Below are 25,004 nucleotides of genomic sequence, written 5' to 3'. Positions count from 1 at the left end.
GTGTGTTACAGTGTGTCTGTGTGTGTGTGTGTGTTACTGTGTGTGTGTGTGTGTGTGTGTTACTGTGTGTGTGTGTGTGTGTGTTACTGTGTGTGTGTGTGTGTGTGTTACTGTGTGTGTGTGTGTGTGTGTGTGTGTGTTACAGTGTGTGTGTGTGTGTGTGTGTGTGTGTGTGTGTGTGTGTGTGTGTGTGTGTGTGTGTGTTACTGTGTGTCTGTGTGTGTGTGTGTGTGTGTGTGTGTGTGTGTGTGTGTGTGTGTGTGTGTGTGTCTGTGTGTCTGTGTGTGTGTGTGTGTGTGTGTGTGTGTGTGTGTGTGTGTGTGTAACTGGGCTAGAACTCAACAGGTTAATGTCGTGACACAATTTACACGTCCATCCATCACTAACATACACACACTGTGGACCAATCAGAGAGCAGCGCTGAGAACAAAGAGCTCACCGGGTCATCTGCTGGTTCTGTTGTTACGGCCAGTTAAACCAGTCGGACCAGAACAGCTGCAGGTTATTCTGAGATATATGTATCTATAGATATAGTATATTCTAGTAGCCTAATAAATATAAATTCACCATTTTACCAGTATAGATACCAGTTAGACCAGTACGATCTCTATGTAGACTCAATACAGTGTATACATGCTGTACCATATATAAATACTACACACTGCAGTATTACTACGTGTCAGTAGGAAACAAATGTAAAACAAAGTCAGATTATTTATTTTTATTAAAACCAGATTATAGAAAAATACAACTGGACTGGTGACCTCATCATGACCTCATTGTGACCTCATCATGACCTCATTGTGACCTCATCATGACCTTTTCAAAGATTAAAACTTCAGGTTCTGTGTAGAATCCGGTTCCTGCTCGGTTCAGTATTTACAACAAGAAGAAAACAGACAACCAATCAGCTGGAAGACTAACGGCTGCCTCGTTAAGGGTCAGAGCTTGTTAAGAGTCAGAGCTCGTTAAGGGCCAGAACTTGTTAAGAGTCAGAGCCTGTTACGGGTCAGAGCTCGTTAAGGATCAGAACTCATTAAGGATCAGAACTTGTTAAGAGTCAGAGCCCGTTACGGGTCAGAGCTTGTTAAGGGTCAGAACTTGTTACGGGTCAGAGCTCGTTAAGGGTCAGAGCCCGTTACGGGTCAGAGCTCGTTAAAGGTCAGAGCTCGTTAAGGGTCAGAACTTGTTAAGAGTCAGAGCCCGTTACGGGTCAGAGCTCGTTAAGGATCAGAGCTCGTTAAGGATCAGAGCTCGTTAAGGATCAGAACTCGTTAAGGATCAGAACTTGTTAAGAGTCAGAGCCCGTTACGGGTCAGAGCTTGTTAAGGGTCAGAACTTGTTACGGGTCAGAGCTCGTTACGGGTCAGAACTCGTTAAGGGTCAGAGCTCGTTAAAGGTCAGAGCTTGTTAAGGGTCAGAACTTGTTAAGAGTCAGAGCCCGTTACGGGTCAGAGCTCGTTAAGGGTCAGAGCTCATTAAGGATCAGAACTTGTTACGGGTCAGAGCTCGTTACGGGTCAGAGCTTGTTAAGGGTCAGAACTTGTTAAGGATCAGAACTCGTTACGGGTCAGAACTCGTTAAGGGTCAGAACTTGTTAAGGATCAGAACTTGTTACGGGTCAGAGCTCGTTAAGGGTCAGAACTTGTTAAGGGTCAGAACTTGTTACGGGTCAGAGCTCGTTAAGGGTCAGAACTCGTTAAGGATCAGAACTTGTTACGGGTCAGAGCTCGTTAAGGATCAGAACTTGTTACGGGTCAGAGCTCGTTAAGGGTCAGAACTTGTTAAGGGTCAGAGCTCGTTAAGGATCAGAACTTGTTAAGGGTCAGAACTTGTTACGGGTCAGAGCTTGTTAAGGATCAGAACTCGTTACGGGTCAGAGCTCGTTAAGGATCAGAACTTGTTAAGGATCAGAACTTGTTACGGGTCAGAGCTCGTTAAGGGTCAGAGCTCGTTAAGGATCAGAACTTGTCACGGGTCAGAGCTCGTTAAGGATCAGAACTTGTTACGGGTCAGAGCTCGTTAAGGATCAGAACTTGTTAAGGATCAGAACTTGTTACGGGTCAGAGCTCGTTAAGGATCAGAACTCGTTAAGGATCAGAACTCGTTAACGGTCAGAGCTCCTTCTGGTGAAAATCCCAGTAAATGCACTGTGACAGTATTTCCACTACTACATGTTAAGTACTACAGCAGTAGTATCAGTACTGCGACTAACTACCAAAGACTAAAGTTCTACAGAAGTTTACAAACATTAAATACACGTTTATAAAAAGAGGTGTGACTCCGCCCTCTACAGGTGGGAACTACGACACCTGTATTCAGCAGAGTCCAGGTCAGTCTTGTCCCCCTGGTTCAGATCCAGCTGGGGGCCCTGAAGATAAACAGTCCTGCAGGTATTCCACCTGATGACATCATAAGTGGTCATGTGACATTTAAACTCCTCCCCCTTCAAGGTGACATGATGCTGTTCTCTTTAATAACAATAATAATCTTTATAAACAGGAAGCAGAAACAGAAGTGGCTGATGGGAGTTTGAGTTCCTCTGGTGTTGTTTAGTGGTCCAGTCTGAGTCTGAGTCTGAGCCTTCATCCGGTCTGAGGTCTCAGAAGAGGAGAGGAGGTTTGATGAAGACTCGGTTCTCTGCAGAAACACACAGAACGTTTCGTTAAACTCAAACTGATTCACGCTGAAACAGAAAAACTACAAAACGCAGAAGGTTTAAACCTTTAGACCAGGGGCCCCGTGTCACTGCAGAACCCTTTCATACAGCAGCAGTGCTCCAGGCGTACTGAAGAACCCGGCGAGCAAGATCAGAACTTACATCATTTATTATTGATGCTCCAAAGACAGAACGACAGAACACAAGGTCACTTCCTGTCAGCTGCATCCGGTCGCTCAGTTTGTTTCTGAAGCAAACAGGAAGAAGAAGAAGACCTCGCTGCTCTGATGTACGAGTCTTGTTATCACGTCGGCGTGGAGGAAACGCACACACAGTGTTTACAGGTGTGTGTGTTGGTTCTGCTGTGCAGTTTGTGATTGTTTTTCCTGATTCAATTTCACAGTCGACACGCAGACTCAGCTCGCGTTTCCTTTCTAGATGAATCTGATTCGTTTATTTGGTGATTTATTGGTCCGTTCAGACGATGAAACGCCGTCAAACAGGAGAGAGCCAAAGTGAAACTACAGGAAGATGTTTTAGCTGGAAATTAAATAAACTGTCAGAGATAACTTTCATGGACTTTTTATTAAAACTGGTGAAATAATCTCAGATTATCAATCGGTCGGAGCCGATTGGCTGATTCAGATTAATCAGAGTGATGTCATCACCTCGAGCCGCTGAGTTCTCCTGCTGGTTCTCCAGCTCGTTCTCAGGAAGACCTGCATCAGAAAACAGGAAGACGGGTCAGCGATTATAGATTCAGATATTGATCAGCTGATCAACATTAAAACACATCGGCCCCAAATCTGTGTTCCTTCTTTGGTTCCTGAGGTTCTAAACTGAATCAGGAAAAATCGGGTTGTTTATCTGTTTTAAAACCTTAAAACCTTTGAGTCAGATCCAATATCATTTAACGAGCATCAACATAAACCCTGGTCGCTGTGATGGCACAATGTTTCCTCTTGTTCTCAGTTATTGAACGTATTGTTTGCAGTACTTTCAGAGTTGGACCGTCACTGTTTCATGTGTAATGTAGTGATCAGTGTCGGCCTCTGCAGTAACCGCTTGATCAACATGTTCTGATATTTTCTCAGATCTCTCAGCTGCCTGGATGCTGACGGACTTGATCACCACATGACTGGAAACAGAAGAATCCTGAGTGTTTGAAGGCTCACAGGCAGAGCAGCGAGCAAAGATTCAAACCCAGCTTCACAGACTGTGCCAGTAATACTTTCTACTTTATAATCAAGAAACTTTTACTTTGGATACTGCGAGTACATTTAGTTGATAATACTTCTGTACTTTATAATGTAGCTTGTACATGTTGTAATGATACTTTTAGTTAAATCTACAAGCAGGAGGAGGAGTCCAGGAATGAACACAGAAGAAGAACAGTAGTGTAATTAAAGCATGAGAAGATGAGGAGGAGGAGGATGAGCGTGTGTCACCTGTGAGGGAATCCGAGTGTTTGAGTGCTCTCTCCACCTGCTCTCTCCTCCTCGACTCAAAGTCCAGCGCCTCCTGCAGCTTCCTCTTCGCCTTCTTCTCCTTCTTCAGCCGCCGCTGGATCGACACTGAGCACACACACAGGGACCCCTCTCATACCTGGTCTTTAACACGTCTCATACCTGGTCTGTAACCTGTCTCACACCTGTTCTGCTCTGGTCTGTAACACGTCTCACACCTGGTTTGTAACCTGTCTCACACCTGGTCTGTAACCTGTCTCACACCTGGTCTGCTCTGGTCTGTGAACCGTCTCACACCTGATCTCTGACCCGTCTCTCCTCTGGTCTGTAACCTGTCTCACACCTGGTCTGCTCTTTTCTGTGACCCGTCTCACCTCTGGTCTGTAACACGTCTCACACCTGGTTTGTAACCTGTCTCACACCTGGTCTGTAACCCATCTCACGTCTGGTCTGTAACCCATCTCACCTCTGGTCTGTAACCCGTCTCACACCTGGTATGTGACCCGTCTCACACCTGGTCTCTGACCCGTCTCACCTCTGGTCTGTAACCTGTCTCACACCTGGTCTGCTCTGGTCTGTGACTCCTCTCTCTCACACCTGGTCTGTAACCTTTCTCACGTCTGGTCTGTGACCCGTCTCACGTCTGGTCTGTGAACCGTCTCACACCTGATCTCTGACCCGTCTCTCCTCTGGTCTGTAACCTGTCTCACACCTGGTCTGCTCTTTTCTGTGACCCGTCTCACCTCTGGTCTGTAACACGTCTCACACCTGGTTTGTAACCTGTCTCACACCTGGTCTGTAACCCGTCTCACGTCTGGTCTGTAACCCATCTCACCTCTGGTCTGTAACCTGTCTCACACCTGGTATGTGACCCGTCTCACACCTGGTCTCTGACCCGTCTCACCTCTGGTCTGTAACCTGTCTCACACCTGGTCTGCTCTGGTCTGTGACTCCTCTCTCTCACACCTGGTCTGTAACCTGTCTCACGTCTGGTCTGTAACCCGTCTCACGTCTGGTCTGTAACCTGTCTCACACCTGGTATGTGACCCGTCTCACACCTGGTATGTGACCCGTCTCACGTCTGGTCTGTAACCCGTCTCACACCTGGTCTGTGACCCGTCTCACGTCTGGTCTGTAACCCATCTCACACCTGGTCTGTGACCCGTCTCACGTCTGGTCTGTAACCCATCTCACACCTGGTCTGTGACCCGTCTTACCTCTGCTCTGCAGTTCGGAGCTCAGCTGTCTCTGTAGTGTCTGCCTGGCGTCTCTCTCTCTCTCCAGCTCCAGTTTTAACTCTTTCCTCTCCATCTGGTTCTGTTTGTCATGAGAACGAGCGCTCTGCACCGCCACCTTCAGGAGACCCTGAGAACAGTCAAACAAACTGAAGTGATGATTCGCCATCCTGGTGGAACACATGAATGGACCGGAGGTCCACGGGGACACCCGGGAGTCCGTTACTGTCTCTGCATTATTTCAGGACAGCTCTGTCACCTGTATGTTGGTCAGCAGGGTCTCCATGGACGACAGACCCTCAGCCAACAGGAACGGGCCGAAGGCGGGATTTGCGTGGTTGATTGACAGTGGCTGAGAGGTGAGCGGCAGCTTCTCATAGGTTGGTTTGAGGAGGGGGAGGGGCAACAGGCTGTCATCTGCAGGTAGAAACAAAGACAGGGAGGTTTGTTTGTTTCAGCCAATAAACAAACAACCTGCAGAATATTTGAAGAGATTTAATAAAAGCTTCCTGTCTCTGTTATTCATCAGCTGTGTGTGTGTGTGTGTGCTTCTGTATTTCTGTCTTTGTGAGGACCAGTGTTTTAGACATCTATACAAAGGGGAATACATGATGTCCTCACAAGTACACATATATGTGTACAAGTACACGTACACAGTATTTGTGTGTTGTTATTATTCTGTTGTTTCTCTCCTGTCACATCCAACTGTTCTCTTTGTGCCATCTGGTGTTCTGTAACATTTTGGCATCCAGGCCGTGTGTTTTTGCATGTCAACATCAGATCCTGGTTTTGAGAATCCTGGATATTCTGTCCAGAGTATTGTAAACCAGGAAACCCTAACCCTGTAAAGATCTGATCCAGGTTTCTGATGATTAACTTCTTCCAGCTACTCCTGCAGGATCTGAACTCGTGTCGGCCGGGTTCAGGAGTTCCTCGGTCTTCCTTCCACCAGTTTTTGCTTCAGTCCTTTTGGCCTCATGATAACGGTCTCGGGGAGAACCCTGGGAGGACCAAGCCATCCAGCCTGACCAGCCTTCCACCAGCAGGTTCTCAGGTTGCTGCCCGGACAGGTACCAGCGATCTTCTGAACTCCGAGCAGCCGCCTCATGGAGTCCAGGTCCTCAACGTCTCCGGGATGTGAAATCCCTCTCCAGATCACCCCAATGCACGTTTGGGTTTACCGAATTTCAATTTTTCTTTAGAGTTGGTCAGTCATTCCGCTCTCAACATGTCAAAATTATATAAATCTAACCCCCTACGTCTTTCAACCGGGGTCCCGCAGGGCTCCATACTTGGTCCAACCCTTTTTATCATATACATTAATGATTTACCTTCTGTTTGAGGAAATCGTGATATTTTAATGTGATACAGTTATTTTTACTCATGGTAAGACTGCTGAGGAGGTTGCATTCAAGCTAACAGATGCATTAGGGAAGTCACATCCTGGCTTAATCACTGTTGTTTGCAACTGAATGTTCCTAAAAGTTGTCTCAGAATACAAGTACTTAGACTCAAACCTTCAAGTACTTAGACTCAAACCTTCAAAACCCACATAAAGAAGGTCTGTAATAAAGTAAAGTTCAGTTGGGCTAATTTCAGGTACATCAGAAACCTCCTATCTACTGCGGCAGCAGGTTCTCTCCCACATCACCTGCTGTCTGATAAGTTGGTCCAACGCACGCTCGACAGCCTTAAAACCACTGAAGTCATCATACAAACAAGCACTTTTGGGCCATTTCGTTCTAAACAAGTATAAACTCCTTAGTTTATATGATCTCGCACAGTTTAGCTCCTCCTCCTTAAATCAAAAGCAGAGTTACTAGAGGTGCAGCTAGGAGGGACCGCACAATCCCACTCAAAACAACTGCATTCAGCCGTCTTTTCATTCACAGCGTCACATCAGTGGAACTGATGCCGCCATCGATTAGAGCGTCTGCATCCTGTTACTCATGTAAGAGTAACGTTAGGAAATGGCTTATAGAAACACTGACGCTGGTCCCATCCACCAACAATAACTGTAGCATCTATCTTTAGATTTCATCTGCTCATCTTCGATCATTTGTGATTTTTTAACACCTTTGTCAGTTGTATAATGTGCCCAATAACATCTGGAAAGGGGACTGCCGGTGAAAACTAGCCTGTGGCGAACTCGGGTACGCTTCAATTTGCTTTGAATGTTGATCAGGGTACATTGTCCCTTTTCAAATAAACAAATAAATAAAATGAAAAAAAAAATCTGCTCACCTTTTTCTTTCAGCACCTTCTTCGTGTTGTGTTCTCGCTCTGCAAACTCGCCGTCTGCGGAGATTCATCACAACACGAGTTAGTTTCTGAGCAGCTCGGTCTGATTCGACCATCACTAACGTGTGTTTGTGTGTGCGCACCCGGCTCTGGTGTGCGTGCTGGAGGAGGAGGTGATGATGACGAGGATGAAGATGCTCTGGAAGGTGATTGGCTGGTTGGTTCTTGGGGGCGGAGCTCATCATCACTGGGGGAGGGGCTTCTCAGAGGAGACTCCTGAACACATCAGGTTAACATTAGCACTGTTAGCAGCAGCAAAGGAGCACTTTTATATTAACAGTTAATATTAGCACTGTTAGCAATAGCATTTTTAATGTTATTAGTTTAATTATCAGGGCTGTTAGCATTAGCATAGTTAGCAGTACCACTTTAAGAAACAGCTTTGTTAGCATTATGACATGTAAGATTTGCTCTGTTAGCATTAGCATAATTAGCAGTACCACTTTAAGAAACAGCTTTGTTAGCATTATGAGATTTACTCTGTTAGCATTAGTACCGTTACCCTTAGCAGTGTTAGCCACAACACCATTATATTAATGCTGTTAGTATTAGCACTGTTAGCAGCAGCTCGTCTAGCATTAGCTCTGTTAGCATTCTCAATTTTAGCATTAGCACTTTTAACAGTAGTACTATCAACATTAACACTAGCGGTATTAGCTCGCCTTGCTTTCCTCTCTCTGAACATGTGACATGGCGGCCATGTTTGCCAAACCGCTCAGGTGACTCATCTGGTTCATCGCCATGGCAACACTGGCTGGGGGCAAGCCCACAGGGAGGAGGGGGTGTGGCATGACCATAAAAGGAAGTTCTGACAGACCTGAGGACGCAAAAGGACAAGCTGAAGTACTGAGGCGCTACGATGCTAAGCTAACAACAGTTATCCAATCAGAGGAGAGCTGTGACTCACGGTTGGCCAATAGGGTGCTGTGCTGCTGCAGAGTGTTGAGGTGGAGAGACGCCGAACCAGGAGGAGGAGCCACAACGGAGGAGGGTGGAGGAGACAGGAGGCGCCGCTCCTTCTCCCAGGATGCTTCACTGCCTCCTGCAGGAGAGGAGACAAGGAGAGAGGAGGTAAGGAGACAAGGGGGCAAGGAGAGGAGGTGATGCGTGATGATGTCATGGTGTACCCGTGTCGTTGTCAGACTCGGCACCGTTGTTGTGATGTTGCTGCTGATCACAGTTGCCATGGAAACCCATCATCATCCTCATCTTCTGCAGCTTCAGCGCCTCGGCCATCGCCGCCGCCGTCAGACCTGCAGAGAGCAGCAACACACCTGGATCAGGTGAGCCGGGTCACCTGACCACAGACCTGATGTAGTGTGATCTCAGAGACCAATCGTGATCTGTGCGAGAATGAGCTCTGAAGCTGCTCGCTGTGAGCTGCAGCGACGCAGCTGTAGAACAATTAGTGAGTTTAGTTTCGTCCGTACGTTCGATGTTTCCTGTTTAAACTCTCTGTCTACGTTTGGGTACCTGCCGTGTGTATTTTCACCATGTCGCTTCAACAAATCCCTGAGAATTCACCATCAACCTCAACTTCCCTGCAGATCTCATCTCCGTTTCCTTCTAAACGCTGTCACCTGTCAGTAAACTCACGTCCTTGTTCAGGAGACGCAGCATACGTGTCACACCAACGTCTCACATTTACTTCCAGCAACAACGGCAAAGGACCGTGAGACCAGGATCCAGATCTTCTTGTTCTGCAGAACGTACAGGATCGTGGTCAAACAGGAAGGAAATAGTCTCCTGACAAACGCTTTGAGAGAGAACGTCAGACCGGCTGCTGCATCCGCTCAGCTGCAAGACAGAACCAGCTGCTTTAAACATGCAGGGTCAGGGTCAGGGTCAGGGTCACCCAGGCCCACCAAGTCCTGGAGGGGCTGGTTAATGAGTTAACTACAATTCTAAATGTAAAAATATCAGTTTCACTTATTCCCACAATTTCATCAAAAAAAACCGCCTAAAACATCAAAACTCACTATTTTCTAGAAAAGCTGCTGCAAAATCAGAAAGAGGCACGAGACCCCGGAGAGACTTACAGAAACGTAGTAAGTTAGAAGGAGAAACAGGGTCTCTGAGTTCTGGTTCTGTACGTTCTGTAAGATTTCCTGTTATTCTGTGCAGTACTGTATAGTGTGAAATAAAGACATCTGATACTTTTATTCTTCACTAAATGTCGTGACTCTCAGCTCCAAAGACTAAAGTGGGTCCTGACGAGTACGGGTCCTGGTCTTTAGAGACCAGCACCAGACGGATTCGGCCTTCATGTTTTCACCTCGGTGAGGAGGAGCTGGTTACCCTGGTGACCGATCAATAATTAATGACCCCGGCAGGCTGACGTCTCCAGTGACTGTCTCTCTCCCTGCAGCCGATCGCCCCAATTAATTTAATCCAATTAGTATTAACGAGGGAGTCCTGCTAACGAGCGTGCGGCGCCCCCCCCTCCGGCTCCTTCAACAGATTCTCCCTGCTTTTATTCTTCCAGCTTCTGAAACCGGAACACTTCCTGTCACCTGGCTTCATCTTAGCTTAGCTTAGCATAAAGACGGCTGCACGCCGACTCTGTTTCTTCTTCACTCATCTTTAATTTAAACCTGAGCGCAGAGTCGATCCAGGAAACACCGGAGTGACTTTAACAGGAAACAAACGTCACTTTGATTCATTCGTCCTGTTTCAGAGTTTCCTGTTTGATCAGAGAAGAAAACAGAAACATTCATCAACAGGAACAGCAGACGACCACGCCGCACGCCACTCACCGCGTGCGACCAAAGAATTTCTGCACAAACGGTCAGGAACTGTTATATATTTATTCTTCAGCAGCGCAGTAGCCATCACAGAGCAAAACATGCTTATTGGTGCTTAGGAGCCATTTTTTTGTCAGAATAAGCCATGATTGACAAAGAAACTTGAAAGCCTTCCCTTCACAGTCTATCTGAGTAGTCCGGTGGTTTAGGTCTTGCTCTTGCTCCGGATCCAGATGTTAACGAAAAGGGGGCCAAACTTAACACATATTTGTGTCTCACGTTGCACCGACAGCGGTAGCAATCGCAAAAAACAGCTGGCAGCTCTCACACGCGTTTTCTTAAGGAAATGCCCGTTCTAGTTTTCAAACTGTTGTTCCAGTGACAGCTGGCTTCACCTCCGGGCTGCAGGCAGATGTTCTCAGAAGCTTTTATATACGCAGAGTTGGCATTTGGGAGCTATCGTTCCGCCGCAGCCTAAGGTTACCCACAATGCCTCTCGCTGCGCTGCTCCACAGAGACGTTCAAATGTTCGTAGCAGCAGAAACCGTTTGACTTGTTTTGTTCTTTGTGACTCCGTCCAGAAAACCAGACCTTCACTTTATCCTCCAAGCTTTGCATTTTAATTAACTCAGCGTGTGTGTGTGTGTGTCTGTGTGTGTGTCTGTGTGTGTCTGTGTGTGTGTTACAGTGTGTGTGTGTGTGTGTGTGTGTGTCTGTGTGTGTGTGTGTGTGTTACAGTGTGTCTGTGTGTGTGTGTGTTACAGTGTGTCTGTGTGTGTGTGTGTGTGTGTGTGTGTCTGTGTGTGTGTGTGTGTGTGTTACAGTGTGTCTGTGTGTGTGTGTGTCTGTGTGTGTGTGTGTGTCTGTGTGTGTGTGTGTGTGTGTGTGTGTGTGTGTGTGTGTGTGTGTGTGTGTTACAGTGTGTGTGTGTGTGTGTGTGTGTTACAGTGTGTGTGTGTTACAGTGTGTGTGTGTGTGTGTGTGTGTTACAGTGTGTGTGTGTCTGTGTGTGTGTGTTACAGTGTGTCTGTGTGTGTGTTACAGTGTGTCTGTGTGTGTGTCTGTGTGTGTGTTACAGTGTGTCTGTGTGTGTGTTACAGTGTGTCTGTGTGTGTGTGTACAGTGTGTCTGTGTGTGTTACAGTGTGTCTGTGTGTGTTACAGTGTGTCTGTGTGTGTTACAGTGTGTCTGTGTGTGTTACAGTGTGTCTGTGTGTGTGTGTTACAGTGTGTCTGTGTGTGTGTGTGTCTGTGTGTGTGTGTGTGTGTGTGTGTGTGTGTGTCTGTGTGTGTGTGTTACAGTGTGTGTGTGTGTCTGTGTGTGTGTTACAGTGTGTGTGTGTGTGTCTGTGTGTGTGTGTTACAGTGTGTCTGTGTGTGTGTGTGTGTTACAGTGTGTCTGTGTGTGGGTGTGTGTTACAGTGTGTGTGTGTTACAGTGTGTGTGTGTTACAGTGTGTGTGTGTCTGTGTGTGTGTGTTACAGTGTGTGTGTGTTACAGTGTGTGTGTGTGTCTGTGTGTGTGTTACAGTGTGTCTGTGTGTGTGTTACAGTGTGTCTGTGTGTGTTTGTGTCTGTGTGTGTGTGTTACAGTGTGTCTGTGTGTGTGTCTGTGTGTGTGTTACAGTGTGTGTGTGTCTGTGTGTGTGTGTTACAGTGTGTCTGTGTGTGTGTGTTACAGTGTGTGTGTGTGTGTCTGTGTGTGTGTGTTACAGTGTGTCTGTGTGTGTGTTACAGTGTGTCTGTGTGTGTGTGTGTTACAGTGTGTGTGTTACAGTGTGTGTGTGTGTCTGTGTGTGTGTGTTACAGTGTGTCTGTGTGTGTGTTACAGTGTGTCTGTGTGTCTGTGTGTGTGTGTTACAGTGTGTGTGTGTTACAGTGTGTGTGTGTTACAGTGTGTGTGTGTGTGTGTGTGTTACAGTGTGTGTGTGTTACAGTGTGTGTGTGTTACAGTGTGTGTGTGTCTGTGTGTGTGTGTTACAGTGTGTGTGTGTTACAGTGTGTGTGTGTTACAGTGTGTGTGTGTGTCTGTGTGTGTGTTACAGTGTGTCTGTGTGTGTGTGTTACAGTGTGTCTGTGTGTGTGTGTGTGTTACAGTGTGTGTGTGTTACAGTGTGTGTGTGTTACAGTGTGTGTGTGTGTCTGTGTGTGTGTGTTACAGTGTGTGTGTGTTACAGTGTGTGTGTGTGTCTGTGTGTGTGTGTTACAGTGTGTCTGTGTGTGTTTGTGTCTGTGTGTGTGTGTTACAGTGTGTCTGTGTGTGTGTGTGTTACAGTGTGTGTGTGTCTGTGTGTGTGTGTGTGTGTGTGTGTGTGTGTGTGTGTGTGTTACAGTGTGTGTCTGTGTGTGTGTGTGTGTGTGTGTGTTACAGTGTGTGTGTGTGTGTGTGTACAGTGTGTGTGTGTGTGTGTACAGTGTGTGTGTGTGTGTGTGTGTGTTTACAGCGTGTGTGTGTGTGTGTGTGTGTTACAGTGTGTGCGTGTGTGTGTCTGTGTGTGTGTTACAGTGTGTGTGTGTGTGTGTGTGTGTTACAGTGTGTGTGTGTGTGTGTGTTACAGTGTGTGTGTGTGTTACAGTGTGTGTGTGTTTACAGCGTGTATGTGTGTGTGTGTGTGTGTTACAGTGTGTGTGTGTGTGTGTGTGTTTGTTACAGTGTGTGCGTGTGTGTGTGTGTGTGTTACAGTGTGTGCGTGTGTTACAGTGTGTGTGTGTGTGCAGAGTTAATAATTTTCTTTTTCCTTTGATCTCTGTCTTTGACCTCAGTCAAGAAATGTGGCAGTTTGACTTTTTTAATAAAAAAAGTGTGTGTGTGTTACTGTGTGTGTGTGTGTGTGTGTGTGTGTGGGTGGTGTTTTCATTAAGCTGTCAGCGAGGTGACGGAGGTGAAAAGTTCAGTATGTGGTTCCTCCTCTCTGAGACCACCGGAGCGTCTCTGCTGAGCAGAAACATGAAAAGACTTCTGACTCGTCTCCATCAGCGGCGTCCTGAAGCCTCCGTCAGAGGACGCCGCTGAGTAATAATGGAGGACACGTGCTAGCAGCTAATAGCAGTAAATAGTAATAACTACTGTGTCAGCACGAGGGTGTGGTGAAGCTCCTGAAACGGGCTGACAGTCCGTCCTGGAGTCCGGGCTGGGAGTGAAGCTGGACCACAAGCTGCCAAAATATAACGTGGGGTCGATGCCACATGTCCTCGCCACCATCAGGTTAGTGTTGGGTGGTCTGTCAGTCTGGCGGCAGACGGTGGCGGAGTTATGCCACCTAACTACGCTGAACAAAATTATAAAGGCAACACTTTTGTTTTTGCCCCCATTCATCATGAGCTGAACTCAAAGATCTAACACTCAAATATTGTTCACAAATCTGTCAAAATCTGTGTTAGTGAGCACTTCTCCTTTGCTGAGATAATCAAGATGCTGATCTGACAGCATGGAGACTGCACAGGTGTCCCTTAGGCTGGCCACAATAAAAGGCCTTAGGCTGGCCACAATAAAAGGCCTTTGGCTGGCCACAATAAAAGGCCTTAGGCTGGCCACAATAAAAGGCCTTTGGCTGGCCACAATAAAAGGCCACTCCAAAATGTGCAGTTCCATCACACAGCACAACGCCACAGATGTCTCAAGTTTTGGGGGAGCGTGCAGTTGGCGTGCCGACTGCAGGAATGTACACCGGAGCTGTTGCCCGTGAACTGAATGTCCATTTCTCTACCATAAGCCGTCTTCAAAGGCGTTTCAGAGAATTTGGCAGTACATCCAACCGGCCTCACAACCGCAGACCACGTGTAACCACACCAGCCCAGGACCTCCACATCCAGCCTCTTCACCTCCATGATCGTCTGAGACCAGCCGCCCGGACAGCTGCTGCAACAATTGGTTTGCATGACCAAAGTTTTTCTGCACAAACTGTCAGGAACCGTCTCAGGGAAGCTCATCTGCACGCTCGTCATCCTCATCGCAGTCTTGACCCGACTGCCACAGCCTCTGTGCACCAGGAAGGCTCGGACTCATCTCTGCAGTCCAGAGGATCCTGGAGTCTCTGGGAAGGTGATGACTAGTTGTTCTGGGCACATTAATGGGGCGGCTGTGGTTCAGGAGGTAGATCGGGTCTTTAGATAAAAGCTTTAAATAAACCATATCCCTTTGGTCAAGTAGGCAATGATAGAAAGCTGAAGGGGGAAAGCCTGCTTGATCTGTTCTGGTTGTGGTGCCAACTTGGTGAGGTTATACATCTGGAACCAGATGGACTTGGTAAACCTGAATGTGCACTGAGAGTGAACTGGGTCCGGCTGAGGCCCCAGTCCTGAGGTCTTCGACTCCCACCTCCAGCGAAACATTTGCTTCATCCTGGGGAACGTTGGACTCTGAGCGTCGGTACCTGTGAGGATGTTGAAATGGACCGTGTTGACCTTCTCAGACGGTCCCTGACTCCCCCCTACAGTAACAGGAGCGTCGGACAAACGTCCAGTTCTTGGAAGCGTCTAAATCAGCTCTCCAACAGAACCGGCTCTGACACGGAGCTGTTGGAGGAAACTGTCCTGATCCCGGTCTGCGAACACAACGGTGCAGCTGCAGCTGTTGCCATCTTCTACGTGTTGGATCACCCGTACCTCCAGTACTGTAGAAAAACAAGTACTGTGATGTTTCCAGAATTTTGGCATCGACTTGGCCCAAGGATCGGTTCCTGTGAGATCCCTCCTCCCATTAGGCCCGGACCGTGTGAACTCTGGCCCACAACTATTGATGAAGCAAACTGGGACAAACAGACTCTCTGCTTCCTGTAACACATCATACACCGTTTAATAAATCCTTGTGTTTTTTGGATGGTCGTATGACTCTACTCGGTGCGAGAGCGTCTCCGGTAGAGAACCATCAGCTGCCGGTTTCTCTGCTGAGAACAAGACAATCACACTGTTCTGATCTGGATTCTGATGAGCTGTCTAAGGTTCTGTTCTGGCCTCAGGATTGAAGTTAGGTAACGGTCCAATCAGAGCCAGGGCTCTGAACATGATGTCACTTGGACTCATGAACATCAACAACAAAAGCAAAATAACAACAATTAACTCTCACACACTCCCGCGATCCTCTTAAGCTGCTCGCCTGTCGGCTTTTTGAAGATGAAATTACATTTTTGACGCGTGTCGCCCAGAGCAACACACACACGCACACACACACACGCAGAAACACACAGACAGAAACATACACACATGCAGTAACACACACGCTCACACACAAACACACACGCAGAAACACACACAGTAACACACAAGCAGTAACACACACGCAGTAACACACATGCAGTAACACACAAGCAGTAACACACACACACGCAGTAACACACACGCAGAAACACACACGCAGAAACACACAGACAGAAACACACAAGCAGTAACACACACACACGCAGTAACACACACGCAGAAACACACACGCAGAAACACACAGACAGAAACACACACAGTAACACACAAGCAGTAACACACAAGCAGTAACACACACGCAGTAACACACACGCAGTAACACACACGCAGTAACACACACACACGCAGTAACACACACGCAGAAACACACACGCAGAAACACACAGACAGAAACACACACAGTAACACACAAGCAGTAACACACAAGCAGTAACACACACGCAGTAACACACACGCAGTAACACACACACACACGCAGTAACACACACGCAGTAACACACACACAGAAACAGACACAGTGCTTCAGGTCAGGCTCCAATCTGTCAGTCATTTTGACATCTGCTAATTAAGCGTGCTAATTATAGCTCTAATCACAGCAGCCACGCTGAGATGCTCTCAGACAGGAACCTGCAGCTAAAGTCCAGAACTGCTTCAGTAAGTAAGTAAGCAGGCTGCCTGTCAGGCGGGGTTCAGGGTGAAACCCACCAGCATCATTCAGTACACTTCATTTACTCATTTTATCCAAAGTGACTTACAGCTGCTATTTATGTCAGAGGTCGCACCAAAGGCATGTGTCTCATCCACTGCGCCATCACCACCCCTGTACACTTAGTACACGTAGATCGGCGCTCTTTGGCGTGTAACAGATGTGAAGGCAGATCGATATGTGTCAGCTACAGCAGAGAGACTACTGGCCTAGCAGCAGAACTAATGAAGCTCCTGCAGGGGGCGCTTGTGTGACTCACCTGTTTGTGACAGCAGGGCGGGGCTTATCAGACCGTGTGAGAGGAGTCTGGAGCCGTCGGTCACCGTGGCCACGCCCAGGGTTCGCTTCGGAGGACGACCTGGTCGAGAGCTGAGAGAAAAAACATGCTTTAAATAAACCCGACCACCTTAAAGGATTCCACCTTAAGTCGACCGCCATCAATAATTGATCAGATCTGTCCTTCCCTCCCCCGCCACGCTCTGTATTAATATTCCAGGTTAATGTTTCAACTTCATGAATTAATCTGTTTGATCTCTCTCTCTCTGCTGAAGGCCTTTCGGTGTCGGCCGTCCCCGGGGAAGACTTTCACAGTCGCACCGAGAGGACGAGTTACACCTTTAAATCTGCTCAGACAGGAAACATGAAACATCACACGTTTTTAAATATTTAATCCCTATTTCTAAATGTTTCCATGGTGATGGAAATCTGTGAACTGACAGAGGTGAGAAAGTGTGTCAGTCGACAGGAAGTCAAACTTTCTCTGCTGTCTTTTTAAAGGTGATGATGTCACACACAGCTGACGAGTAATCAGATTACTTAAAAGTTATTCAAACCTCTGTGTGTGACTGACCGCACAGCCGGTTGCCGTGGTTACCACAACCTGCCGCCTCAGCTTTATGAACACACACAGTCTTGGGGGTATCCACAGGTCAGTGTTTGATTGACAGGTCTGAGACAACCCGCCCACACACAGTAAATTAAATTCCTCAGTAATGTATGTGTGTGCTGGGGGGGGGGGGGGTCCACACTTAATTAAATTGGGACAAAATGTCCTTTATGTAGCGCACACACACACACACACTCAGGTGAACAGAGTTTTCAGAAACTCTGAACCCAGTTTAAACCAGTGGAACCAGTTGAATGTGGAGGAGGGATGTTCAGGTACCACTGGAGGTCCTGGTTGATGATGGTATCCAGAAGGACGACTGTGGAGTCACAGGGTGATGGGGGAGGCTGGGCTCTTCCTGAAAGCCGCTACCATCTCCACTCAAGGCGAGGATCTGTCTCTCCTCCTTTAATTTGGATGGGGTGATGGCGCATAGATAAGATGCTTGCTTTTGGTGTGGGAGACCTGGGTTCGATTCCCACTGTAAGCCATCCACCATTGTGTCCTTGAGCAAGTTATGTATAGCAATTGTAAGTCATTTTGGATAAAAGCGTCAGATAAATGAAATTCATTTATTCTTTTGCGCTGTGTGTCGCGTACATAAACGTTCAAGACAATAGAACGTGAGGCGACCACGACACTTTCACGGGATGGCGCCCGCCTGTGGCTCCGTCTGCCAGACCGCTTATCGATTAACTTGGCGCTTAAATCACTGTAGAGTTAGGAGCAGAAAACGTTCCAGCTGTTTGTGCTCCGCATATTTGTGTATTAGTGTTTCCCTGTTTGTGCTCCGCATGTTTGTGGTCCACCTGTTGGTGTTCCGTCTGTTTGTGTTCCAGCTGTTGATGTTCCACCTGTTTGTGTTCCAGCTGTTGATGTTCCACCTGTTTGTGTTCCGTCTGTTTGTGTTCCAGCTGTTGATGTTCCACCTGTTTGTGTTCCACCTGTTTGTGTTCCGTCTGTTTGTGTTCCACCTGTTTGTGTTCCACCTGTTTGTGTTCCGCCTGTTTGTGTTCCAGCTGTTGATGTTCCACCTGTTTGTGCTCCGCATGTTTGTGGTCCACCTGTTGGTGTTCCGTCTGTTTGTGTTCCAGCTGTTGATGTTCCACCTGTTTGTGTTCCAGCTGTTGATGTTCCACCTGTTTGTGTTCCGTCTGTTTGTGTTCCACCTGTTTGTGTTCCAGCTGTTGATGTTCCACCTGTTTGTGTTCCAGCTGTTGATGTTCCACCTGTTTGTGTTCCGCCTGTTTGTGGTCCAGCTGTTGATGTTACGCCTGTTTGTGTTATGGGTGTTTGTGCTCTGCCTGTTTGTGTTCCGCCTGTTTGTGTTCCAGCTGTTGATGTTCCGCCCGTTTGTGGTCCAGCTGTTGATGTTCCGCCTGTTTGTGCTCTGCCTGTTTGTGGTCCAGCTGTTGATGTTCCGCCCGTTTGTGGTCCAGCTGTTGATGTTCCGCCTGTTTGTGCTCTGCCTGTTTGTGGTCCAGCTGTTTGTGGTCCGCCTGTTTGTGGTCCGCCTGTTGATGTTAAGCCTGTTTGTGTTACGGGTGTTTGTGCTCTGCCTGTTTGTGTTCCGCCTGTTTGTGCTCTGCCTGTTTGTGGTCTGCCTGTTTGTGGTCCGCCTGTTGATGTTCCGCCTGTTTGTGTTACGGGTGTTTGTGCTCTGCCTGTTTGTGGTCCAGCTGTTGATGTTCCGCCTGTTTGTGTTCCAGCTGTTGATGTTCCGCCTGTTTGTGGTCCAGCTGTTGATGTTACGCCTGTTTGTGTTATGGGTGTTTGTGCTCTGCCTGTTTGTGTTCCGCCTGTTTGTGTTCCAGCTGTTGATGTTACGCCCGTTTGTGGTCCAGCTGTTGATGTTCCGCCTGTTTGTGCTCTGCCTGTTTGTGGTCCGCCTGTTTGTGGTCCGCCTGTTGATGTTAAGCCTGTTTGTGTTACGGGTGTTTGTGCTCTGCCTGTTTGTGTTCCGCCTGTTTGTGCTCTGCCTGTTTGTGGTCCAGCTGTTGATGTTCCGCCTGTTTGTGTTCCAGCTGTTGATGTTCCGCTGTTTGTGTTCCAGCTGTTGATGTTCCGCCTGTTTGTGGTCCAGCTGTTGATGTTCCGCCTGTTTGTGTTCCGCCTGTTTGTGCTCTGCCTGTTTGTGGTCCAGCTGTTGATGTTCCGCCTGTTTGTGTTCCAGCTGTTGATGTTCCGCCTGTTTGTGTTCCAGCTGTTGATGTTCCGCCTGTTTGTGGTCCAGCTGTTGATGTTCCGCCTGTTTGTGCTCTGCCTGTTTGTGGTCCAGCTGTTTGTGGTCCGCCTGTTTGTGGTCCGCCTGTTGATGTTACGGCTGTTTGTGTTCCGCCTGTTTGTGCTCTGCCTGTTTGTGGTCCAGCTGTTGATGTTCCGCCTGTTTGTGTTCCAGCTGTTGATGTTCCGCCTGTTTGTGTTCCAGCTGTTGATGTTCCGCCTGTTTGTGGTCCAGCTGTTGATGTTACGCCTGTTTGTGTTACGGGTGTTTGTGCTCTGCCTGTTTGTGTTCCGCCTGTTTGTGTTCCAGCTGTTGATGTTCCGCCTGTTTGTGGTCCAGCTGTTGATGTTCCGCCTGTTTGTGCTCTGCCTGTTTGTGGTCCAGCTGTTTGTGTTCCGCCTGTTTGTGTTCCAGCTGTTGATGTTCCACCTGTTTGTGCTTTGCCCGTTTGTGGTCCAGCTGTTGATGTTCCGTCTGTTTGTGGTCCAGCTGTTGATGTTCCGCCTGTTTGTGGTCCAGCTGTTTGTGGTCCGCCTGTTTGTGGTCCGCCTGTTGATGTTACGCCTGTTTGTGTTACGGGTGTTTGTGCTCTGCCTGTTTGTGTTCCGCCTGTTTGTGCTCTGCCTGTTTGTGGTCCAGCTGTTGATGTTCCACCTGTTTGTGCTCTGCCTGTTTGTGAAAAAAGTAAATAGCAGCAGTATGAAAGGGGGCTGTCGATGCTCTATTATTATCATTATTCTACACAGACATCACGTTAGTGTAATGTTACTGTACTCTCTCATCAATAAACCAAAACAAATTCTGCTACAGATCGGCTGCAGCCTTGTTCTCCTGACTCAAGATTACATTTAAAAAATGTCTATAATTCCTCCTATTGTTTACTCATTTCCAAAATTAGAGCCCTGCAGGGACCCAAAACTCCGGCCCTGACCCGTGGTGTTCAAGCCCAGCCCGGCCCCAGCCCTATAACATCTGCTATTTTTCAGCCTGAGACCGACATCATTTCCCGCCGTCTCTGACGCGCGGCCTTTTCGATGTACGATCACGCTCCAGCTGCTCTCTGCTCCGCATGATCAGCTGTAAGGCACAAGTAGCCTATGTTCCTATTGCTTAGGCATTTTACAATATAATCTATAAAACCAGTGCTTCATTTGTAAATTCTTAGGTGGTGGAGCATGTGAAATGTGCCATCTGCCGAAAATATTGAATTAATAATTTACGATCAAATAATTAATCATTTAAACGCATGGCGTACCTTCACATTGTTTTAACGGGTGATCAGAAACCATTATTAGCTACCTAATCTAAGAGTAAATAAGATTAGACCATTAGACTAACCCTGTTAGGCTGGATGTAGAAAGGCAGTGCTGTGACGAGCGGCGCTCCAGCTGGCTCCGGCACAAATTAAGCACTGAATACAACAATATTCCACACAGAAAGCCTGTGTGTTCTCTGCACATATAAGGGCACAAGAAAAGGAGAGAAGTTAAATGGACCCGAGTCCCCATCTATCAAAAGAGAAACTGACCTGAGCCGGCCCAAATCGACCCAGCCGGACCCGACGGGCTTGCAGGCCTCTATTCCAAAACTGAACCTGGCTAAGCCTGGTCGATGTATGTATGCAGTACATACATGCTGCACACTTTATGCAGTATGTAGTACATACTGCGGTTGCCAGTAGTATGTAAGTAGGCGGTTCTGAATACAGTCTGTGTCTTAGCTGTTTGTCGTCTCCTGTCTTTGGATTTTGAGTTTCCTCTGGTTCTCTTGAATCAGTATTTCCTGGACTTCCTCCTTCCGACTTCCTGTAAGTTCTTTTCGTATTGTTCTTTAGAAATCACTGATCTGGTCCTGATCAGTGTGTCTGGGCCCAGATCTGCGGTTTCTGAGTCGCCACTTTGACGACTAACAGGACGAAGGCGCTGCAGGTCTGCATCAGAGTCTGAAACGCCTCCCGATGTGTGTGTGGTTGACCTTGTCTGAGGCAGGTCACACACACACCGATAAATTTTGAAGACAATATGGCTGCCTTCAACAACATGGGATTTACTGCAGAGGCGTACAGCTGAGTGTTACAGTGTGTGTGGCTTGTCTGCATTGTGAGGACTGACTTCTTCGAAGGTTTCAGTGTGGCATTAGACTCGGGTCAGACGAGCTTGCTGGATGTTACTTTATGCTTTCTATGTTGTTGCTGACGAGCTGATGCCACACCGGCAGGACAGTAATCATCTGAACCCCCCTCTGACTGAGGGGTAACGTAGCTGCTAGACTACGTCTAAAAGGCGTGTGGGACTGTGAGCCGCACTTTATCAGTGGATCTGTGGTGAGACTTCTGCCTGAACACAAGTGTTTCGGGTTCCTCCTCTCTCATCCTAACTTTCAGTCCCAAGCTGAGTCGGTCAGACGCTCTAACTTAATGCTCTGCTGAGTAAAGGCCAGGTAGACTTTTTAAAAATATCATGACTTCTCATTAAATGATGACGTTATTATTCAGAGAACACAGATCTGTGGGAGAGATTCTGAACGTGCAGAAAAGCTGCTGAAACTCAGGAGCTGTTAAAGTCCAGGAGTTTCTGAATGAATTAAAATGAATTCATTTCTTACTGAGGTGAAAAGGAGCCACAGTCACATTTAAAGAGGTTACTTCCCCAGACAGAGACACAAAGAGGAGGGAAGGCTAAATCCTGACTCCTGCAGATTTTAAATCAGTAGATCTGCAGGAGAAACAGATCTGAGAGCAGCTCTGACTGAGAGTCCGGTGGAGGGTTAGAGTTTGTTTCTCTTTAGCAGAAATAAAAACAGAAAAATTCTGTTTAATGCTGAAAATGTTCAGATAATTCAGCTTTAAAGATTTCAAATCTCTTCACGCTCAAGCCTACGCTCTGTTTCTGTATTTCATTTTATGTCATCACATTATTTTTTATAATATTAGATTTCATGTTACGTTATTTTATCATGTTGTTCTCAAAGTTCAGTCACTGCTGCTGATTCTTCCCCCTGATCAATAAATAACACACCACACACACACTTACCGTCATCAGCTTAATGAGAATCAGGAGATTAAAGCTGATTAACACAAACAGCCTGTTCACATTAAAGCTGACACACACACACACACACACACACACACACACAGCCTCTTCGTTAATTCCATAATTAGTTGAAGCTCATTTACATAATTTGATCATAAGAGAAAATACATTTTGATCCACATACAGCAGTAATCTACCTAAAGGTGATTAAACACTCGTTAATCTGGCCCAGGCTGCGTTCACTCTGCAGCTCTGAATGCTCGATTCCAGAGCTGTGGCCTGGACTACGAAGGGAGTTCAGCCTACTCAGAGTTAACTCGGGGTTATCAGGCAAACTCATGCTCGACAAACTCTGACCGCTTCACTGGAGTTAAACTACGACGGTGGAGAAGATGTTGGTCAGCTGAGTCCATGTTAACTTCATTGGAGTTGGAGCGTGTTGGCATAAAAGTGGCGTGTTCGGCCGTGCAGGCAGAGTTATTCTCCGTATTTCTCCAGTAGGACGCACGGTGGTAGTGTGTCAGGATACGAGGAGTTTAAAGACACGTTGACGGCTAAATCTAACAGTGTGGCGGCCGACAGAGCCAGGGAGGCCCGTTGGCGTCGCATAGAGTAAATCTCTAAATATCTTCCCAGTGTTCTTATTGTAGGCTGATTCTCTATGATGTGTTTTATGGGCTCTTCATTTATCTGTAACATGATTAAGATGGAAAGGTCCAACCGCACATAAGGTCCACTGTAACAGGAAAAAAGGAGCCAGTTTTAAAGATTACTGTGGTAGATTTAGAAGAAACTAATAATCACAAATCTTAAAGTTAAAACCTTGAATATTCTCTGACACTGTATTCAAACATTTGTGAGAGAAACTTCACTTTGCAAGGCTGCAACATCACACACACGTCTGCAGTGCGTTGTGTGCAGTGGAAAGTTAGACTTCACAAACAGATTCAGCAGCGAGTTCAGCCCACAGTCACCATCAGGCACCTCAGAGACTTCGCCTTGGATCGGGCGCATTCACAAGAAAACACCAGAGGGATTTAGATTTTGTGACTTTAATTTCAGGGAATTTTTCTTCTTGTAAATTTGACCCTTTCATCTGGGATTTCTTTTCTGGGTTATTAACCCTTATTTTTGGACACGATCGATCTAAATATGTGAAAACACTCAGGAGAATTCAGTTCCAGCCTCCAGACGGGCTTCATCTCAGAAACTGTACCGTTAATTAAGATTGCTCTCTGAAATCACCGAGATCATCTGTGTGTTAGTGTGTGTGTTTATCTGTGTGTTAGTGTGTGTGTGTTTATCTGTGTGTTAGTGTGTGTGTTTATCTGTGTGTTAGTGTGTGTGTGTTTATCTGTGTGTTAGTGTGTGTGTTAGTGTGTGTGTGTGTTTATCTGTGTGTTAGTGTGTGTGTTAGTGTGTGTGTGTTTATCTGTGTGTTAGTGTGTGTTTATCTGTGTGTTAGTGTGTGTGTGTTTATCTGTGTGTTAGTGTGTGTGTGTTTTATCTGTGTGTTAGTGTGTGTGTTAGTGTGTGTGTTTATCTGTGTGTTAGTGTGTGTGTTAGTGTGTGTGTTAGTGTGTGTGTGTTTATCTGTGTGTTTATCTGTGTGTTAGTGTGTGTGTTTATCTGTGTGTTAATGTGTGTGTGTTTATCTGTGTATTTATCTGTGTGTTAGTGTGTGTGTTTTTATCTGTGTGTTAGTGTGTGTTTATCTGTGTGTTAGTGTGTGTGTTTATCTGTGTTTTTATCTGTGTGTTAGTGTGTGTGTTTATCTGTGTGTTAGTGTGTGTGTTTATCTGTGTTTTTATCTGTGTGTTAGTGTGTGTTTATCTGTGTGTTAGTGTGTGTGTTTATCTGTGTGTTAGTGTGTGTGTTTATCTGTGTGTTAGTGTGTGTTTATCTGTGTGTTAGTGTGTGTTTATCTGTGTGTTAGTGTGTGTGTTTATCTGTGTTTTATCTGTGTGTGAGTGTGTTTTTATCTGTGTGTGAGTGTGTTTTTATCTGTGTGTAAGTGTGTGTTTATCTGTGTGTTAGTGTGTGTGTTTATCTGTGTTTTTATCTGTGTGTTAGTGTGTGTGTTTATCTGTGTGTTAGTGTGTGTGTTTATCTGTGTGTTTATCTGTGTGTTAGTGTGTGTGTTTTTATCTGTGTGTTAGTGTGTGTTTATCTGTGTGTTAGTGTGTGTGTTTATCTGTGTGTTAGTGTGTGTGTTTTTATCTGTGTGTTAGTGTGTGTTTATCTGTGTGTTAGTGTGTGTGTTTATCTGTGTGTGTTAGTGTGTGTGTTTATCTGTGTTTTTATCTGTGTGTGAGTGTGTGTTTATCTGTCTGTTAGTGTGTGTGTTAGTGTGTGTGTTTATCTGTGTGTTAGTGTGTGTGTTTATCTGTGTGTTAATGTGTGTGTTTATCTGTGTGTTAGTGTGTGTGTTTATCTGTGTGTTAGTGTGTGTGTGTTTATCTGTGTGTTTATCTGTGTGTTAGTGTGTGTGTTTATCTGTGTGTTAGTGTGTGTGTGTTTATCTGTGTGTTAGTGTGTGTGTGTTTATCTGTGTGTT

General features: G+C 46.5%; 1 protein-coding gene across 1 annotated transcript in view; it reads right to left on the bottom strand.

Moving 5' to 3' along the window:
* Window positions 1-706: 706 nt before the first annotated feature.
* The window catches only part of dacha (dachshund a), a 29,212-nt gene continuing 4,914 nt past the window's right edge, over window positions 707-25,004 (bottom strand). The window contains exons 2-12 of the mRNA XM_038709494.1: window positions 16,565-16,674; window positions 8,789-8,914; window positions 8,569-8,703; window positions 8,324-8,478; window positions 7,745-7,877; window positions 7,605-7,658; window positions 5,620-5,777; window positions 5,343-5,490; window positions 4,108-4,233; window positions 3,328-3,378; window positions 707-2,640 (exon numbers count right to left, since the gene is read on the bottom strand). Of these exons, the coding sequence (XP_038565422.1) occupies window positions 2,603-2,640; window positions 3,328-3,378; window positions 4,108-4,233; window positions 5,343-5,490; window positions 5,620-5,777; window positions 7,605-7,658; window positions 7,745-7,877; window positions 8,324-8,478; window positions 8,569-8,703; window positions 8,789-8,914; window positions 16,565-16,674 (1,234 nt within the window). The 3' untranslated portion in view covers window positions 707-2,602. The remainder of the gene's footprint in view (window positions 2,641-3,327; window positions 3,379-4,107; window positions 4,234-5,342; window positions 5,491-5,619; window positions 5,778-7,604; window positions 7,659-7,744; window positions 7,878-8,323; window positions 8,479-8,568; window positions 8,704-8,788; window positions 8,915-16,564; window positions 16,675-25,004) is intronic.

Source organism: Micropterus salmoides, unplaced genomic scaffold, assembly GCF_014851395.1.
Source record: "Micropterus salmoides isolate LMB-PRFRI ecotype aquatic unplaced genomic scaffold, ASM1485139v1 Ms_hic_scaffold_9, whole genome shotgun sequence".
Classification (NCBI taxonomy): Eukaryota; Metazoa; Chordata; class Actinopteri; order Centrarchiformes; family Centrarchidae; genus Micropterus; species Micropterus salmoides.
The sequence above is the reverse complement of the archived record's forward strand: the minus strand, read 5'-3'. Positions and strand labels throughout refer to the sequence as shown.